The 21157-nt window shown below is 33.9% G+C and overlaps 1 protein-coding gene across 8 annotated transcripts in view; it reads right to left on the minus strand.

Moving 5' to 3' along the window:
• Nucleotides 1-7085: 7085 nt before the first annotated feature.
• LOC142351059 (uncharacterized) overlaps nt 7086-21157 on the minus strand; it is a 76698-nt gene continuing 62626 nt past the window's right edge. For 7 of the 8 annotated variants that reach the window (XM_075403129.1, XM_075403132.1, XM_075403131.1 and 4 more), the window contains exons 2-6: nt 11649-12444; nt 10788-11255; nt 10308-10406; nt 9388-9540; nt 7086-8994 (exon numbers count right to left, since the gene is read on the minus strand). In XM_075403129.1, the coding sequence (XP_075259244.1) occupies nt 7250-8994; nt 9388-9540; nt 10308-10406; nt 10788-11255; nt 11649-11673 (2490 nt within the window). In that variant the 5' untranslated portion in view covers nt 11674-12444 and the 3' untranslated portion in view covers nt 7086-7249. Of the gene's footprint in view, nt 8995-9387; nt 9541-10307; nt 10407-10787; nt 11256-11445; nt 11596-11648; nt 12445-21157 lie in introns of those variants that run through there. The other variant, XM_075403137.1, reaches the window with a different exon arrangement.

Consider the following 21157-nt stretch of genomic DNA (forward strand, 5'->3'; position numbering starts at 1 on the left):
TCTTAAACTCGACTTCGTTTGCAAACATTGTGTCGAGCTTAAGTACAGCCTAAATTTTGGGTCGAACAAAGCTAAAATATTTTGCGAAAAATCTGAGTAGAGTTGAAGTCCAGAATGTGTTAATGTCCAGCTAAAATCTTTTCAAGGCTCACATGAGTCGAGTATGGTCTTTTCATACTGCATTTTGGTCGAACATTGTCTTTTCTTAAGTCTGTATCTAGATCGGGGCAGACTCCACGACCACCACCCTTCAGATTCGAATTTTATTTATAGGGTGCTACCTCAAATGATTGGATTGATGGAACTTTAAATACAGAAGAAACGGAAAAAAATGGAAACATCCAGCTATTTTTAGCAATTAGAAGGGACCTTCGTAAACACAATGGATTTATGATTGTTGAAATATGAAGCGGAAAAAATCAAAATAAAACAACTGAAAATGAACTGAAAAAAAAAACAAACAAAAACCTTTTTAATCCCAATCGCTCTCACTTTATTTTAAGAAGAAAAAACTATGTTTTGACAATAGGTAAGATTTTACTTGATTCGAAAGCAACGTTTATGCTGGTCCCTGAATATGTAATCTTGCGTTTTCAGAAAGTTTAATCTTGTCGCATTGTCAACAGAGCCTGATTGCGTAATTTGATATTTTCAATTGTATATTGATTTGTTTTCGCTCTCAGCAGCTATAGAAAATAAATCCTATAAGTTTCTGCGCAATTTTTTTCCTTGAGTTCATATACTTATACTTTTATTGGACATGAAGAAATATGTCTCAGTCGTTTCAGCTATCAAAAAGCTAAAAACGTAAACACGAAGAAGATCGTATCTAGAGTATTTATACCCGGGTCGAGGTTTGGTGGTGAATTTTTGTAAGAAATGGGGTGAAATGGGGTGAAAAAAAATAGTTTTCACCGCGTACTTCTTACATCTTTTTGCGGTGAATGCGGTGAATCGCGGTGAATTATTTTTTTCACCGCGTTCTCGGTGGCGGTGAATTATTAATTTTCACCGCTTAATGCGATGAATTATTTTTTTCACCGCATCTAGCGGCAAAAAAAAATAATTCACCGCTTTCTCTCAAAAAGTTACAGCGAGAGTTCAGATCCTTAGGTTGGAGGGTCGATTTTTTGCTCCATCATATCGAAAAATGGTTTAAAAATATTTTTTTTTTGTTATTTTAACTACTTTTTTTTTGCTTTCAAGACTTTCCAGTTTCACTTGCATCCAACTGATTTTTTTGAAATTTTGCAAAAAAATTTGAAAGTAGATTACAGCAAGAGTTCAAAAACTTATGTTGGGGGGTCGATAATTTGCTCCATCATATAGAAAAAATGGTTTAAAAATATTTTTTTTTTGTTATTTTCACTACTTTTGTTTGCTTTCAAGACTTTCCAGTTTCTTTTGCATGCAACTGTTTTTTTTTGAAAAATTGCAAATTTAATTCGAAAGTAGATAACAGCAAGAGTTCAAAAAATTAGGTAGGGGGGTCAATAATTTGCTCCATCATATAGAAAAAATGGTTTAAAGATAAAAACTTTGGATATTCTCACTACTTTTGTCTGCTTTCAACAGTTTGCAGTTTCATTTGAATCCAACTAATTTATTGAAAAATTGCAAGTATAATTCAAAAGTACGTTACAGCGAGAGTTTAGAAACCTAGGTTGGGGGGTCGATTTTTTGCTCCATCATATCGAAAAATGGTTTAAAATAATTTTTTTTTTTGTTATTTTCACTACTTTTTTTTGCTTTCAAGACTTTCCAGTTTCACTTGCATCCAACTGATTTTTTTGAAACTTTGCAAAAAATTTTGAAAGTAGATTACAGCAAGAGTTCAAAAACTTATGTTGGGGGGTCGATAATTTGCTCCATCATATAGAAAAAATGGTTTAAAAATAATTTTTTTTGTTATTTTCACTACTTTTTTTTGCTTTCAAGACTTTCCAGTTTCACTTGCATCCAACTGATTTTTTTGAAACTTTGCAAAAAAATTTGAAAGTAGATTAGAGCAAGAGTTCAAAAACTTATGTTGGGGGGGTCGATAATTTGCTCCATCATATCGAAAAATGGTTTAAAAAAATTTTTTTTTGTTATTTTCACTACTTTTTTTTGCTTTCAAGACTTTCCAGTTTCACTTGCATCCAACTGGTTGTTTTGAAAATTTGCAAAAAAAATTTGAAAGTAGATTACAGCAAGAGTTCAAAAACTTAGGTAGGGGGGTCAATAATTGGCTCCATCATATAGAAAAAATGGTTTAAATATAAAAACTTTGGATATTCTCACTACTTTTGTCTGCTTTCAACAGTTTGCAGTTTCATTTGAATCCAACTAATTTATTGAAAAATTGCAAGTATAATTCAAAAGTACGTTACAGCGAGAGTTCAGAAACCTAGGTTGGGGGGTCGATTTTTTGCTCCATCATATCGAAAAATGGTTTAAAATAATTTTTTTTTGTTATTTTCACTACTTTTTTTTTGCTTTCAAGACTTTCCAGTTTCACTTGCATCCAACTGATTTTTTTGAAACTTTGCAAAAAAATTTGAAAGTAGATTACGCAAGAGTTCAAAAACTTATGTTGAAAGGTCGATAATTTGCTCCATCACATAGAAAAAATGGTTTAAAAATAATTTTTTTTGTTATTTTCACTACTTTTTTTTTGCTTTCAAGACTTTCCAGTTTCACTTGCATCCAACTGATTTTTTTGAAATTTTGCAAAAAAATTTGAAAGTAGATTACAGCAAGAGTTCAAAAACTTATGTTGGGGGGGTCGATAATTTGCTCCATCATATAGAAAAAATGGTTTAAAAATAATTTTTTTTGTTATTTTCACTACTTTTGTTTGCTTTCAAGACTTTCCAGTTTCTTTTGCATGCAACTGTTTTTTTTTAAAACAATATGGATACCTCAGCCCACAACAAAATCTCACATAATTTAACGCTTTTTAGTGTTGATACCTAGGCCTGGGGTCGAATAGCGGTGAATTATTTTTTTTCACCGCATTCACCTCATTTCTGACATTAATTTGCCATAATAGTGTATGCGGTGAATTTTCGTAAGAAATGCGGTGAATTTGGTGGTGAATTTTTGTAAGAAATGTGGTGAAAAGCGGTGAATTATTTTTTTTCACCGCATTCACCGCAATCACCGCATTTCTTACGAAAATTCACCGCAATCACCGCATTTCTTACGAAAATTCACCGCAATCACCGCATTTCTTACGAAAATTCACCGCAATCACCGCATTTCTTACGAAAATTCACCGCAATCACCGCATTTCTTACGAAAATTCACCGGATTCACCGCATTTCTTACAAAAATTTACCCAAAAACCTCGACCCCGGGTAACTACAATCCAAATCCATATCTAAAGTGAAAATGAAATCAAAACCTTTAAACGAGGAAGCAAATAGTTCAAAAAAAATTGACCATAAATGAAGAAACAAGCGCGTTGTCAGTTCGTTTTTACAGCTTCGAGTTGTCGATCAAATTATATCAATTTTGTTGATATGAATACTTTTATGGGCATTGTTTTGACAAATGTTTCACGCTTTTCCAGATATTGAGATATCATTGGAATTAAAACGGTAGGAAAAGAAAGAAAAACTAGAATCTATTCGGACGTTTATTTAAAAAAATTGTTGCCCCCAAACAATCACAGACAATCCAGACAAAACTCATCACTTTTTTGAAACAAAACTATTGTAAACCTACGAGAAAACTTCAACGAGGACAGCCCAAGTAGCCAAAAATAGAAGAACAGCCTCGATTTCTTCTCAGTAAACTAAAAAACGGTATTATAAAGTTGAACAAAGTTATCAACTCTTGAAAGGAGCAGACCAATCAGAAAGTTTCATTTCTTGGTGATCAATTGTGATAGAATGAAATGTTGCAGAGTGGATCAATCATTGATTTTTTGAAAAATTTCAAATTTCCAGAAGCGACTCAAAGCATCAATACTCTGCGAACAAATAGGAAAGATTGCAGCTAAAACTCTTATGAATTATCTGGAATTAGCCCTTTTCCATGTCCGTCACCACATACACATAGTCTAATTGATCAAAATATTAAACGTTGCTCTAATGAGCAAAAAATCAGCATGACAATATTGAAGCAATCAAAAGGGAAACAAAAACAATTACGAATTAATTCCACGACAACAGAACGACTACAAGCAGATCTAAATACTTAGGTGAAAATTTACTCATGAACATAGATAAAATTTACTGAGATCTTAAAACCACCGAAATTTGTGTCATAAGAAATGATATCTGGTAACTTTGAAAAGTCCAAGGTTTTAAGATCGAAAATGTTGACAACCGTAACCAACTCACCGTTTAATAATTGTGACAAAACAACGAAAGTCAACAATTCGCATTTTCTAAATTAACCCTGTAAACCAAGGACATTGAGAAAGCATGAGGCTGATAAGACTTAGAAAACAGTGGATTTTAAGAAAATTAGAAAAGAGCTGCAAAGAAAACGATTTTTTTTCAATGTGCGAGGACGCTATTCAAAAAACTAACAAAATAATTTAAGTCGTTTTTACATTTCTTCGTGGAATTAGTTAGATCATTTTTCAATTATAAGTTTACCAGGAAAGGAAGCAGGTTTAAATTATATATCAAAAAATTAAAACTTTCCAAAACTTAGCCTGGATCTTTTCAACAATTGCCCCCCCCCCCTTCATACCTAGTAGAGAATTGCCCCCCCCCCCATAAAACAAGGCAACTGAAAAATTAATTATTCAATGGGTAAAAATGAGTGATATATAGGCAGTATTACTAAAGCAGATTTTGTTTCTTGTGAAACAATCTCTCCGCATAAGCTCTTGTAAATACCAGTGACGCATGCCTCGATGACAACCCCACATTTTTTATGTACGCTTTCTTCACATTCCAGTAAGACTCGATGTTTTGTGTGAACTCCCGTAAACGGCTCGATAAAGTAGAGTGAATGGTTGACAGTACTGTGTTGGTACCCCTGAACGCTGCAGAGAACTGTATGCCCTCAATTCATTAAATGAATTATTCAATTTTGGTCAACAACTGCTTGAATAATTGGCAGCAAAGTTTCCGCATCTCTTTTTTCGACAATTTCCATGTATCCAACAGCGGTTTGATAACTGGTATCTACGATGCCAAAAAACCCAAATGGGATGCTCGGGCGCTCTTCCCCGATGATGTTTCGGTTTGTGCGAAAAACAACTTTCGTCGATTTAAACAATAACTCCGGGTCCACTAAGACAAATAGGGTTTTTGCGGATATCTGTCACAAATTTCCCGAAGGCATGCGTAGTCATTTATAATCGATTGTTTGCTGTCACCTGTCTGCGCATGAGCCTGCTGATTCGATGTTTGAACAGACCACAAGTCAATTAAATGAACCCATTTTTTTCCAGAGATAAATTGCTAGTTGCAAAAAAACTTCCGTTCCGAACCGAAAGTTTTTATGAATTTTGCATTTCATGACTCGGCCTTTCCATGCAAATCCATCTTTACCCTTCTTCTTTTTAGTCCACAGTAATCCGCGATTACGTTGAATACATTTAAAATCTCGTGCTAGAAGGCCTTATTGTTTCAATTTCAAAATACAAAGCTCATCATGATCCAAACAAGGCAATATATCCTCAGTAAAGTTCATAACCCATTTACAGTACTGTTGGTATTAGCGGTCAAATTAATTGAACTAAATAAATGCTTGAATGTGATTGGTTGATTTATTTTTTGCAACGAATTAATTAAGTCGATCAGATGTCGGTTTAATTGCATTCAATTATTGCCCCCCTTTTGCAAAAGGGTGGCAATTGTTGAAAAGATCCCTTAGCCTCAAAAATTTCTGCTAAAAAAAGCTGTTTTAAATTTCTTAAAAGTAATTTTAAAAAACTGTAGAATTTCATTCTATTAGACAAAATTAACAAGATACGTAAAGACTGACAAATCTCTTAAAAAGGGGGAAAATCTTTGCTCGAAAGATTACACCTTGAAAAAAAAACTCGTTAAGATAAACAAAGAATTCAAAACTATTGACACGAATTAATAGAGATATTCGGGAGAAACGAAAACTTTGTAAATACAAGAATGTCGATGTTACGGACACATATTTAAAAAGCAAGAATACAATTCAGTGTTTTGAAAGTTCAAAATAAAAGTAAAGCTAATTAGAGTAGAACGAGTAAACGTTTTTACTTATCATTTTTCAGCTCACCGAATTATTGCTCCATTCTCTCTAGCTTACTTTTCAAAGTCAAAAATTGTGCTTCATCGCAGCCTATGAAGAGAAAACTTCTTTCACTCAACAAGGCTACGTTCACGTGACAATTTTTCCCATTTTCACTTGTGGGTCAAAATGCTGCTTGAACACAATTTCTTATTTGAAAAACCCCATAAAAACCCAATTTTCGAGCAAAAATTAAAACTAATTAATTTGTTTACACAGCACAGCAGATGTGTAAATCAGCCCGTTTCATGAAAATAAAGCTTCGACTGAGGACTTAAAAAAAAACTTTTTTTGAATAAGTTTGAATTGTGACCACTGACAAAATTGAATGAAATTTGATCAAGCAGCTGAACATTGAGAGAGAAGACTACTAATAATTAATAATAGTAATAACAGCAATAGCATCATTGAGAAATAATTTCATTTATTGCATACAAAACAACAAAAGCAGCAGTTTAACATGGATTAATCACCAAATAGAGAATAGTCAAAAACAGTGTCGAACTAAAAGTCAGAATATTGAAAAAGGATAGCAGCTATCTATTTTTAAGCACATTTAACAAAGAATCTTTGAAGACGACAGTTGATATTTTAGAAAAATCGTTCTTACCTTTTAGCAAAAATTACTGAACAATTTGAGTAAATTCCACATTCTTATTCTTCAGTCAGTCAATTCTACAAAACTACAGCGGAGCAACTTTTATTTCTCTTGTTTTTGTTTTATCAGTGAAAAATATAAGGCCCTAATAAATTATAATTTCTACTGTTTTTATTTTATCAGTTTAAAAAAATAGGCCTTAATAAATTTAACGAAATCTTCCGGGTCAATATCTGCATTTATACTTATTTTACTCCAGAAGTTCCCTATTTTTTTAGTAACAACACATTCAGCTATTTGGCAATTTTTTAAAAAAAATTCAAAGACTCTTCATGAGAAATAAGCAACGAGGATAAAGCGTAGGCAACATTGAAAGGACTGTTTAAAAACTGAAGCCATTACTAAAAAGAGTTATTTGTGACAATTATGTTAAAATTAGTTTTGGCAATTTAGGACTTGCAAGTTTTGCTGTTGTAATTTTTGTTGACCAGTAATTTGCGAACTTTGAGGAATATTTTCTGCTAAACTTCCAGTCGGCGAAATTTTACTTGATTGCGAAATTGTTTCTTTTTTCACAGAACTTATTACGCAATCTGTTGAGGACAGATTAGCTGTTACGTAACTTTCAGACGTCGCTGAGCAACTTGCGCTATCGCCAGACGGTATTGCGCAATCGGCTGTCGGTGTTGCGCAATCCATGCCGTCATAACTTTGTTCGTCGTCCAGTTCGTCGGAAAAGCCGTCTTCGTCAATATGAGTCGCGTCGAATTCGGATTTCATCGTCATTTCTTCGGAACTTTGCATGCTGTTTGAGTCGTGTTCGTTTTGCATTGAAGATTGCGGTTTTACAGACCCGTCGCATTTCGCGGTGTGGGTGTTAAACCGATCTTTAGATGTGAATATTTCTTTGCATTTCGGGCAGATATGTTTTTCATAATGACCATATACTTTTTTATGTCGTCTTAAATTTGATAAAATTGTGAACTGATATTTGCAAACATTGCAAGCCAGTGAACTTCGTTCTTCGGGTGAAATTTCTATCGGAAAGGGTAAACGAACTTTGCTATATTGGAACGTATTTTTCGGAACGGGTTTTTTAAGTCTTCTTTGAGCGGCTTTTGAATTTTTAGACGCTGAGCTTTCGGGGCTAAAATTACCCAAACTTTGGGGCGATGTTGCCATTTGGTTAACATCATTAGTCGGAGCTGTGCACAGTTGTTGAGCTTGCAAACTGAGAGCAGAATTAATCGTAGTTTTATTTATGTCCATTAGTAAATTCAGCAAAGCTTTCGTCGAGTTTTGCTGTTCAAAATTTGTCATCTGTTCCGCTGTGAACGACTGCAAATTGCCCAAATTCTCGGCGTGAAAACTTTCTAACAGCCCGGGCGATGGACTTAAACCCTGTTTCAGCTGATTTTCACCCATACCGGCTAAATTCACCGCATTCGGCGCAGAAGTTGAGCATAAAATATTAGCTAAATTAGTCATTTGAGTGTCCATTAGCATCGAATTTGCAGAATTAGCTTGATTATTATTGTGAACATTTTGTTCAATCACACTTTTTCTCATTTCGTTCCCGTTATTTGTCAGAATTTCAGGCCTCTGTTCAACTTTTTCAGAAGACGTGAAATGATTTTCAATTTTGTGACTTATCTCCATCGGGGGCATTTCCTTTTCCATAGCCTTTTCCACAATTTTGGGTTTGGTTATAACTATATCGTGTTCAGAGCTTTCCGGCAGTTTAATTTCGGGGGTGGTTTGATCAGAAATTGCCAAAGTTTGAGACGTGTTGGGCTCATTTTCCGAAGGAACTACACCTGGTTCGTCAGTTTTAGAAGTAGAGCTGTTTTCTGTCGCTTCAGCACAAACAGGAGGCGAGTCGAAACTCGCATTGTGAATCATTCGCTTATGTCGACTGACATTCGTCAAATGCTTAAACATTTTTCCACAAATGCTGCACCTAAAGTTAGTTCTCTCCCATTCTGACAATCGGAATTGTCGCTTATCGCCGCTAGAGGTCGCACTATTACCTGACATGTCATCTGGTTTCGAATTTTTGTTCTGATTGTTGGCGGCGGCGCCAGTTACAAGAGCGAAGTACTCGTTCGAAACTAGACTGGTAGTCTTGTGGATTATTTCACTGTCTAGATTTGCCAGTTCTTCGTTGCTTTCGTCAGATCCTGAAAAGAAAACTTTGAACATTTTCAAGTTAAGAATTTCTAGAAAAATGTTCTTTACAAATACTTCATCATCTATTGATTAGAAATTGCTAAAAGAATTTTCTAACAGGCCAAATATCATGAGGCAATGAAAAAAATCGCTACAGTTGAACAATCTTTAGGAAACCGACGCTTATCGACTGTTATAGTTGTTCCACACACACAAAATTGTCCGAATTTTTCAAAATAACCAGTATGAAACTTTTCAGCAAGACTTCGAAAAATCAAATCAAAGAAAGACAAAAGAGATGGTAGAAATATGGACAATATAACTGATTCAGATATTGTTCCGTATTTAGCTTTGAATTTGACCAATTAGCAAAATTTGCAAAATTAGAAAAATAAAAATTTTACCGTCTTGGGCAGCACCACAAGTGGCCGCTGTAGTAGTTGTGTAATCGGAGGCCACTTGCGGAAATCGATTCCATGCAATAGCAGCAGCTGTTTCTAACACGTCTTGTCTCAAAGCTTTCGCGTCGTTGTTAATCGACCGTTTCTGATTAGCGCCTAAAAATATGCCAAAATTTGGAAACTAGGTCTCCAAAATTGTACTTATACTTATACCAAAAAACTGAGTACAGCATAATTTGTGCTCAACAAGCGTTATTTTTGCTCAAAAAATATTTGATCTGGGCTTTGGAATTTTGGAAATTTGGAAGTTTTAAACGAGATTTCTTCTTTTTTCTCCGCTTACACTGAATAAATGAGAAAAAGACAAGACTTTATATTTCAAGCACCCGAATGCAGTACAAACCAAAAGACGACATTCCCCACTTTTTTAAATTGTAAGATGAGCATGCCGATGAAAAATCCTTGCTTTAGGAGAACACTTTGTTCCCCCGAATTTGAGATAAATTTCTGAGGAGAAATTTTGAGTTGACAAACTTCGATAGAGAGCAATTAAAAATTATTTTTGTAATTATATGCCAAAGCAAAATTGAAAAAGAGCCACTATATTAAGTTGAGTAAAACTTTTATTGGCGATGCGATGGTTTTCTGTGTTCGCAAGCTTTTTTTTTCAATTTTGACTAACTTCCGAATCTTACATGACCAATTTTGGGGCAAAAACGTGTAAATATAAACAAAAATAGGCACTATAATATGTCCCATAAAATTGAAGTAAGCAAAATAAGCGCAACTGAACATCACAAGGCTCATTTGACCTTCAAACTATGTCCAGTGATTTCTGAAACACTCGCATATTCCAACTTTTTGGGACACGTTACAAAATGACGATGACTATGAAAATGACAATATTCAGTGATTTATGTTACCATTATTGGAGCCCTTGGAGTTTGTACGAGGAGACAAAGGGGAAAGAGCCCGTTTCTTCCCAGTTGTTGACTGTTGTTGTCCGATTCCATCTGAATGACCTGCAAACGGGAAATTTTTTAGAAGGAGCTCTTCTGTCGTATATTCTGTCATCTCTCATCACCATATACTAACACGGTCGATAGAAATGCTTCTTGAAAAGCGATTGAAACCACACCTCCTCCCCCTCCCCCAGTGGTTATAATCTACATTATAACGGCAGTTATCCATTTTAATGGTTAGTATATAAACTCTATGTCAATGCAAAAACTGCAATTAACTAGTTGATTTTTGAAAATTTTGTCGGTGTTCAATAGTTTGTCCGATATGGAAGGGAAGGGGTTTGAGATATAGTAGCCAGTGATCCCAGATCATTTCGACGGTGTCATGAATTTTATGTACAAAAAGTATTTCTTTGCAAGTGAACTCAAACTAAAAAGTACCTTGATGCAACAACATGGGCAAGCAACCCTCTGAACTGATGACAGCTGTTGACCCATCATCGTAACTCGGACACGGAACCCTCAAGTCAAGAGGCTCCTCCGAACACTGCTGAATCCCTGCAAGTCCTGGACTGTCAAGACACCCTTGAGATCCCAAAATGTTGTTTACATTGTTATTGTTGTTAACAAAGCTTGCCTCTTGGGCTAGGAAGCCAGAATCAAGTCCAGATGTTGAGGAACCGCCTGGGTTCCCAATTTGAATCGAGTTCTGATGGTGGTTCGATGTCGTCCGGCAGAGTAGAGATCCAAAAGTGACACTCAAACATTTGCTCATTAGCAAGATCTCAGTCTCTCGATCTTCATTTTCATTCCAGGAAGAACTGGCTTCATTCGTAGAACCAACATCGCCTTTCAAACTTGCCAAAAGCGATTCTGAGAGTGAAAAGTTGAAATGGAAAGTGCGACCACCTAAATTAGAATTAAAATTTGACATAATTAATATGACTTGTATTTTAGTTTCCATGCAGCTATTTTAACAATCAACAATTCCCGATAATGACAAGGTTGATTAAAAATCCCTTTAAAAATCTATATATTTTATGTTTAATATCAAATGGTCCCTAAATACACGATACGAGAAATCTACACAAAAACATACCTTTTTATTGATATTCAGCTTCATTTTTTCCACTTAAACGACGCGGTAATGCGAAAACAAACTTTTTCAAAACAACAGTTGACAAAAAACTTCAATTAGTTCAATGAACAAATCGCCTAATAATAAATGGAGGTGCTTTGTATGATTTAATTGCTGTTGTAAATAAACGGTGAAATAAACGGTTGAAAGATTTAGTGACTTACCGTTCGCGGCTGCAGCGAACACCATCTCGGTTGACTTGGTGACTTTTGTCAAATGACTCCGAAGATAACAATCAAATCTTTCACCTCAATTAATTAACCAATGATTATAAATGATAACAACAATAATAACGGAATGTATATGATGTGTTTCAGGTTTGAAATGGAGTTGGAAGCATCTAAGCCTCGAATCTTTTCTCGAGAATTTTGTTTTCTTGAATGACTGCTCAATTGTAGAAATAAGAGATTGCTCACTTTAACGGCAATTTTCGCTGCTCAATTTTTTCTCTCGTTTCTTCAATTTTCAAATCCAATTAGCGTTTTGAGCTTCAGATATTGTGAAAACTTGAAAATGAAAATCACTCTTTGCTATTATCTTGGCGTGTTTTCCCTCTTTTCTCCCGCTTAGCTGAGGGGGGATTTAACAGAGCCGTTTTTCACTTTAAGTTTAAAAATTGTGAGTTTATTTTGATCGGCAATGAGCGAAGGAATATACTAGTCACTAATTAACTAACTGCGGTTATTATTGTTAACACAGATAACTCTAAGTTATAACAAATATTCCTTTTTCTCTCTCTTCGCTTTCGCTCTGATCTGATTTTCTTTTCTATTTTTGCTTCCTCGTTTGGCAGTATTTAGTTGTTTACGTTGTTTATTCCTTGCTTCCTTCTTCGCTTCTTCACTTGTTGTTGATGTTGTTGTTGTTTGTTTTTCCGTCTTCTGTTTACAAGACGCGTAGGAATTGAATTTGTGACTCCAAGTCAAGCTCTAAATTTGCCTTGGCAACTTGTTGTAATCTCTAAACATAGAAATGGAAAATAATTAATAAAAGTTACCTTTTAAATTCTGTTTTTTTTGCTAAAAAGATATTTTTCAATATTTCTAGTAGCTTGCCAATGAGATAACTACTAAGCATCCTCGTTGGATAAGAAGCTAAGAACTTAGAATAATTACAGTAAAAGAGTTTTAAATTTCCTAGTGGTGGTTTTTGGATAGAAAAGACGAAAGAGCTGAAGAAAACAGGGAATATTTACATAGCATGATATTTGTCAACACTTAAGGCTTTTTTGTTTACTGTGTTTACCTGTTCACACACTCACATACACACAGATATTTAGATAAACAACCGAGCAAGAGCGGGAAATGGGAAATATACAAGGAAAAGTGAAGAAAAACTACTTGTAAAACGGAAGAATGACAACTTTAAGTCAAAAAAGATGTGTAAAAAGATACAAAAATGTATTTACACACAAAAAAGCCGGTACGGGTATCAATAATGCTCGTGCATTTACATTCAACAAGTTAATAAAAATGTGTTGAAAATATTTCATCGGTTGATTTCTGATGAATAATTGTCAAATGTCAATTTTATTTGTTGCGCTTTAATTTCCAGTTTCTAGATCTAGATTGAATTCTTTCTAGATTTGAGTGCAAATTTATGAAAGAAGTGATAATTATTTCTTCATTTTGTTAAATCAAACGTTGCTTGGAGGAAATTTTAATCCTGCAAAAATGACAAAAATTGCGAAGTTATAATTTGATATCAGAAATGTTTAAATCAACTCAACTGCGACGACAAAAAAAACGTTAATTAATTTTAGTGAACTTATTATTCAGTAAAAGAACGATATTCGCAAAACTGTGCATGCAAGATTGTCCAAAAATGATAACAAGGCAAATAATTGAATAATTGAGAATAAGAAAATGAAATTTCTCTAGCTCGTTCATCACCAACTGTTGAGCGGTTTTGAAGATCCACATGGAAAATCATGTTCAGAAGAATTTGGTCGAAATTGAATTAAAATTACTTGAAATGTCTTCAAAATGCTTTATTTGTAATTTTTGATTGATTGTAGCTCTCAGAATTTAGTTTTGAATTACATTTTATGAAAAAAAAAGTTTTTCCAGAATTCTGAAGAAGATTTTAAAATCTTGAAGGAAAAATTGAACAGGCACCAAAAGGAAAAATTTGCAGCAAATTTAATCAGTCTAGATGGAGTAATGATTGTCATGAGCAATTCTTTACAGCTTCACGCCAGAAACTAACGATGTAAACTATTTGATCGAAAAATTATTAGTTATTTTATTAAAAGAAAAATTATAAATTATTGAGTTCTTTTTCATAACAGAGGTTTCAAAGAGTCAAGCATTTCATCGATATAAAATCCTTCGAAACGTACAAAACAGGTCTTATGAAATAAAAAAAATCAACATTATTTACTATTGAAATAAAGAAAACGGAAAAAGTTTCTCATTTCGTTTTCTTTATACCGTCAGAGATCTTTCAAACAATTCTCCTCTGGTATAACGCATCAAAGAAAAACATGAGAGTTAGAGAGTTCACGGATCACCAGGTTCAAAAATTCCAAACAAGTGTTCATAATTTTCATAAACAAAATCAGTTTTTACTTCCCTCTATATTGAAAGTTTTCTTCGAATTGATCTTTTCTATTCTGTAAAAGTTTGTGCCAATTGGAAAATAAACTACTTTATTGCTCGTGAAACGAACTTCATGTATCAAAACGTGTTTTTGAAAAGTAAGTAAAAGAAAAATTTTTCTTCATTTTCAGTTCTCTAAAATTATTTAAACCTCAAAATATATTATTAGGTTAGTTCCTGAAATGTGAAAGTGCTAAAACTTAAATTTTACCGAAAACCAATGTTCCTCGACACTACGAAACAACTGCTTTGTGGGCCAAAAGAAAAGTTCTTTTTCATGTTATTCACAAACAGAAGCAGAGTGCTGAAACTTAAAAATTGCTGCAAACTCCGGCTTTAAAAGTGATGTTCAAAAGCAAATTTATGTTTATTAAATCTAGTCACTAACACATCTAGGAGATCTCAAAAAATTCATTAGCCTATTATGCTAATGAAAAATCCAAAGTGTCAAAATTTCCCTAAAAACTTTTAAAAAGTTCAGTTCAAAGTTTAGTTCATTTCAAAGCGTTGATCCTTGTCGTCCATCACCTTTAATGTCTACAGGTGACATTTTTCTTAATCATTACCTTTCGTTGTTCGCTGTCATCTAAAAAGGATACGAAAGACTTCAAGAAATATTTCTCAGAGCTTAAACAGAATAATATTGTTGGCCAGCAAAAAATATTGAAATTATTTCTGTGGAAGTCTTCTGCTATACGAATGTTTACAGGAACTGTGTTTTGTTGGCTTTCATAGTTTCATAGAGGCACTTGAACGAATTGGTAACAGTGTGATAATATTTTTTTGTAGGTGTCACTCACAGGATTTAAATTAAATTTTCGAAGGTTGAAATAATTCGAAAGGTTGAAATGAGACCTTCAACGAGGATACATAGCGAACTTAAGATCCCAACGCTCTTTAATCCATTACATCTATTTTGCTTCCACTTTTGAAATGTGGTCGGTACGGACCTTTTCAAACTTTTTGAAACACGCATCTATTCTCTGAAGAACTGAAAGACAATAAATATAGTATCTAGAGTACTTATGATTCGGAAAAGACTCTTATTCTTAATCAATGTTCGATACGATGCAAAGCTTGCTGATTTAGTTCTTAAATACTTACAAGGAATTAGGACTGGTAACTACACGTCTTAGTTCGACGAAACATTTAAAAGATTTCTCAATTGATTGGAAAATATTTGGAGAAATTTATTTTAGTTCACCACAAAAAATGCTTAATGCTTCATGGCAACTTATTATTCGAGAGAATCTTGAGACGAATTTAGAAAAAAAGATTGTCAATTAGAGCATTCTGCAAAATCTGGTGATTAAAACTGTGATAATGAGTTCGAAGTCCATGGCTAAAAACGGCGGAAAATTTAAAAATGTTGAGCAAAATAAAAATTAAAACAAAAAAAAGAACACTGTTAATTTCCTCTGGTACACATAAGAATAAAAAGCAAATGGTAAAAGAGGCAATGTAAAGTTAAGAATATAACATTATGTAAAATTATAAAATCACTAAATTACCTAGCTAAAAATTTGACCTTACATTAGTAAAAAATGGCCTAAAATGCGAGCATAAAATGTTCTCACAATTTTATATGTACATCATGAAGATTAAAGAATAAAATTAAAATCTAATGCTCTCAATGTCATCTTTTATATCAGTTACTTTTGGGTACTTCAAAAATTTTCCAAAAATATTCTTTCAGTTCTTTTTTTAAGGAAGCTTTCGATGTTGTTTTCCGTCTAATATTAGAAGGCAGACTATTATAAATTGGAATGGCTTGTGTGCAAACAGTGTTTGCTTCACTTAAACTCGCTTACAGTCAAAAAAAATTTGAAACCAAATAGAATTTTTAAAAATGTATCAAACTATTGTAATTAGTGGCGTCACTAAAGCTGTTAAAGTTAAAAGGATTTATTTTTCTCTTTTACTTTTCTAGCTTTTCCTGGTATTTCCACCGGAGTTCGTTTGCATTGTATCCGTGCGGTTGAAATATTTCCGTGAACAGATCTCAATACATTTTTGTGTCTGAAGGCGGTTGGGGGGGGGGGGCGTTGCAGCGAGGAGGGGTGTTTGTGGAAAGATTGTTGGTGATTAAATTTAAAATGATATGCACGGTGGCAGACATCATTTGTGGGTGATCAAAAAGGGAGAATAGCAAAAATCTATCGCGGCGCAAACTCCCCGCGAAAATAATTCCAAATCAAAATTCCCTTTTGCTTCCCAGGAAGGAAAAGAAGCGAAGAGAGCGGAGGATATTGTGTGCAACTTGCTAATGAGGCGCCACTCACAACAAACAAAAACAAACAACACAAACAACAATAAATAAACACGCTAAACAATGACAAACAATCTTCGTTCCCGGGATTCCATGTTCACTTCCCTTCGCTTAGATAGATTCCATGTTGTATGATGCTTGTCAATTGTTTTGAAAAAAGCAACGTCAACGATAGAAAAAAAATGGCGCTCCATGCCGCTTTCGTTTAGATTTCATCAGAGAAGGTGGGGTGGTTGGGGGGGGGGGGGGTGAGAAAGATTTGCGGTATTTAAATTATTCATTAGCTTGACATTTTAACTTGGATCAGAAAAATATACAATTTTGAGTTATCCTTTTACTTCTGTTAGAAAATAATCAACTGGCTGAATTTTTAAGTTTATGAACTCTAATAAAAACTTTTTTGACGAGAAAAATTATATAATAAAATCTGCTACACAGTCGGGTCAATTGTAAGCAATCATTAATATTATGAAATCAAAAAGCTGTTTAAATTCCACGCGCATCACGCGCATTTCTCGGTATCGACAAAGAGTTTGTTCTCTGTAATTTTTCTCGCGTTACATGGAATCCTTTTCAAATATCCAAGCTCATTGAAAGAGATTAAAAAATGTTCCTGACCAAATCCGTTGGTGCTTGTCCCGTCTCATTGGGTGACAAGAAAATTGTGCGACGATTTATCAAATGGTAACAGAGACAAAATATCAAAAAGCTGCCAAAAATAGTTGAAATAATCAAAACAAGATCCAGGGAACGCGACCCAAGCTGAAAGTCAGATAAAATTTTGGGCATTATAATTTAATGATGTCAGCTAATAAAAAAAACTTGGCCAAATTAGAAAAGATACAAATTTTGTTTTATCATAAGGTCATTTCATAAGTGATGCCACAAAAAGAACAACGAAAACAGGCAAAAATTGAAAGGGGCAAAAAGATGATACATGGCGTGGAAGCCACAAAACAACAGAAGTTATAGATCGAAAGCATTATATAAATTCTCTTATGCAGAGTAGGAGAGCCCTATGGTACCAGTCATTAACGTGATGTAATGATAAGAAAACAAAAGTAAGAACAAATACAGGCAAAACACAAAATTTCAAAAAAGCTTACAAAAAACACAGCGTCAAAGTCAATAAAACCAAAAACTACTGAATAAAATAGTTATAAAAGTTCACTTATTGCCCCTATTGTCCTCTCTTTGATCAACCTTAGTTGTCAGACCACAAATAGAACAAAAATCATCGACAGAACTCAAAAATTTAACAAAATTTTACGGATGTTAATATAAGACAACATAACAAACTAGCTGTCGACATTGAATACATACACTCAAACTTTCCCAACTGGTCAATGGACCTGTCGTAAGTGAAAGTAAGGGACAAGAAAACAAAAATTACAACAAATAAAACTAAAACTAAAAAAAATTGCAAAATTTTTTTTTAAAAATCATAGAGACAATGTCAAAAAATCAATTGCTGTCATTGATTCGACTTACTGTCAAAAGTATCTATGCTCCAACTGGACACTGGTATCAACATTAAAAACATAAAAATGAAAACATTGGCATTAGCGGCGGTCAAATTGCTCCATGTAAAAAAGTTCCTAAAACCCAAAAATTTATTCAAAAAAGATTCTCTCCAATTTAAAAGCAGATTGGAGGAAAGTTATTCCTGAAACTACTCGTTCTTCCCTTGGTTTAGCAAGAATTAAAAACTTGCAAGAATCTTGCAAGTTTTTGAGTTCATTTGAAAGGGTGTTTTATTTTTTCGCCAAAAATAGCATTTGGGTTTCGAAAGTTACACGGATATGAACAACTTAACCAAAACTTACTTCTAGTGCCAATTAGGGAGCAAAAAATACTTCCGAATTACTATTGTGAGTCAATTCATAAACTTCATTTGTTTTCCCCACTAAACGATTCTGACAAGAATGGCTTTGAACCTTTTGACTGTAGAGGTTCCTCAAGCTGAAGTAATTTTTGTTTTTCAAATATTGTTTCGAAAAAATATATAGCATAATCTTCCAAACGAATTCATAAACATGCAAGATTCTTACAAGTTTTTAATTACTGCTTTACTAGGGTCTGCTCCATATGTGTTACTTGATTAACTGCTTCAATGACTTGACTTCTCATTGACGTTAAAAAGTCGGAAAAAAGGATTTGAAAAAATCTTGAAAAACAGATGACTACCCAATATAATCCAAATCGTATAATTCTAAAAACTCAGATGCAACTAAGAACAGCCCCTTCGCGGGTCGCGCGGTCATCAAAAACACACATTTGGTTTTAATATTGACGCGATTGGGCAAAACTGTCTAAAATTGGTCGTAAATAACGATAAAATAGAACAAAATTAGAGTAAAATGCCGAATGCTATCAAAATTGTTCAACCTGGATAACTCCTCGAGCAAGATGAAAATTCAAAACACATCTTAATTCACAATTTTACAATCGAATGGCTTTATAATACCACCAATATTTTTCGAGTGCAGTGGGAACAAAAATCAATGAAAAGTGGAAAACGGACGGTGGTCACTTCCGCTTAGGCCATGCTCAAACAGCTACATTATGCCACAAAACGTACACCTGGACAGCAGAACCTACCTTTTGTGGCTTTTGTGAAAAGCAGTGACAACTGCTTCAATTAGCGTATATTGACTTCTCGAATTCCTTTACTGACTACCTATGATTTCGTTTAGAAGCTAAATGGTAATGAGAAATAAAAGCATTATTGTTAAGTGTTGAATTGCAATAGGCCCGCATGCTGTCCTATCTTTTCATTCCAATTATTTTAGTCGCCTATAACTTAACCCCAATTATTTAACCCCTAAGTCAATTAAACCCGCAAAACTTTAACACCTACAATGTTCCACCCAGATTTTAATGTTCCTATAATTGAAGAAAATCAGTTTTAAATCGATTCTAATTAGTCTCATAATGAAGATTATAATCGAGGTGAAGTCACTGAGGTATAACACGCATTCTGATCTTAATCTGTAAATCACCGGCCAGTAAATTTAACGAAAAAATTTTAAAAATTAATTAAAATATGCACAATTAGAGGATAAGTTATCTAGCCACTAATAGGAAAACTTAAATTCAATAGAAAAATAATCAAACTGTTGAACATTTTTTTCTTGTTCTATTGCATCTTCAAATCAGTCTGATAATGTCTGACTTTTAGCCTACTATTTGTTCTAAAAAAGAAAAAAAATTGATAGTAGAAGAACATGATTTTTATTTTCAAAGAGTAAACAAATATATCTAATAGCATACGTTCAAGTAATATTGAGCGATCAAGCTCCAAATATCAAACGTTCAAGTGCCGCGTTAATGCTTTTACACAAGATGCCAATTTATTTGCGAAAGCTGTGAACACAATCACAAAACTTTCATCGGAAAGCCGGTGACTTGAAAAGTTATAAAAGAGATAAAAAAAATTGAGTAATCCGTACCCCACGCATTACTAACAGTAACCGAAGCTCTCTCGAAATCGATTGAGGAGTCGTCGAAACCCGAAGTAAAACAACCATATTAGTTTGTACGAAAGAATATGCGAACACTATCAATGCATGAATCGACGGACCGGCATTTATATAAAACCCGATATGTTCAGGGAAATTTTACAGCGGTAAAGACGGCCCAGAGACTAATCTGATGTTTTCCACAAAAAGTATCAAAACTTAAAGGAAGTATTTGAAATGCTATGTGTTAATTCAAGTTTGAAATCTATTCCATCATTTTGAGGTGGTGTCCTCTCCAAATGAGATCAAATCCTCATATTGTGACTCATTAGGGTATTTGATCTCAGGCGTCAACTATGAAGATACCCTAATTGGGAACACAATTTGGCAACATTTACATACGTGATTTCTAACAAACGCAAGCGTATTATTGCTGCACCATTGAAAAGGTTAGTAGTTTGGCGTTATTTAAGTCCATGAACCAGTTTTGCTAATAGCACAAAAAGATAGGAAGATTTTGGTGTTAGACCAATTTCAGGTTGAATAAATCGAGGGGTTAAACGACAGAGGGGTAATATATGGGGTTAAACTATAGGGTGTTTAAAAATTCGGGGTGAAAGGAAGTAGAACCGTCCTCTTAGCCCTTAATTGTTATCAAGAGGGCCTCCTCTGCCATTATTTTTTATTTAGACTTTATTTCATTTGTGACACTATGTCACTAGCAATCGTGGAGCGGAGTGACATTGTCGCGTACATTTACTCAAGAAAAAGGTGTGTATTGCAACGTAATGGTTTTAGGCAAAAAGATCGAAGTCTTTTTACAAAAATCTACAAAGTCTTTGAATCAACGTCTAAAAATGGCAACATTTAACCTCAATTGAATAATTGAATCAAGTAAAGCTGCAAAAAAGTTTGCCCAGTTCACCAAAATAAGTATCAAGAATTTAAACAATTCTAACTATAGCTCCTAGTGACCTTTCGTTGGGCCACAGAGTAGCCATGGGGAATGTCTTTAACAGCTGAAAAACATAAAAACAAATATTGAACACAGATTAAAAAAATAAGACAAAACTGCTCTGTCATAATTTTGTTTAAACAATTTTAAGAAAAGAATTTTTTTGTCGCGCTTCATATCACCAGTCTTAGTTTTCTCCAGAAATTGTCAAAATGGCACAAAATTTAGCAAGATTTAGAATTGTGATTAAATTCTGGTTTAATCAATGATATGCAAATATTTTTTCTGCTCGAAATCGTGCTATCAATAAATTCTGAAAACTGCCAAAAAAAGTTGATTATAACTTTGATTAAGTTCAAATCTTGCAAGATTCTTCAAGCATCAAACT

This window comes from Convolutriloba macropyga, chromosome 12 (assembly GCF_964194025.1).
Source record: "Convolutriloba macropyga chromosome 12, txConMacr16.3, whole genome shotgun sequence".
In the NCBI taxonomy this organism is placed as follows: domain Eukaryota; kingdom Metazoa; phylum Xenacoelomorpha; order Acoela; family Convolutidae; genus Convolutriloba; species Convolutriloba macropyga.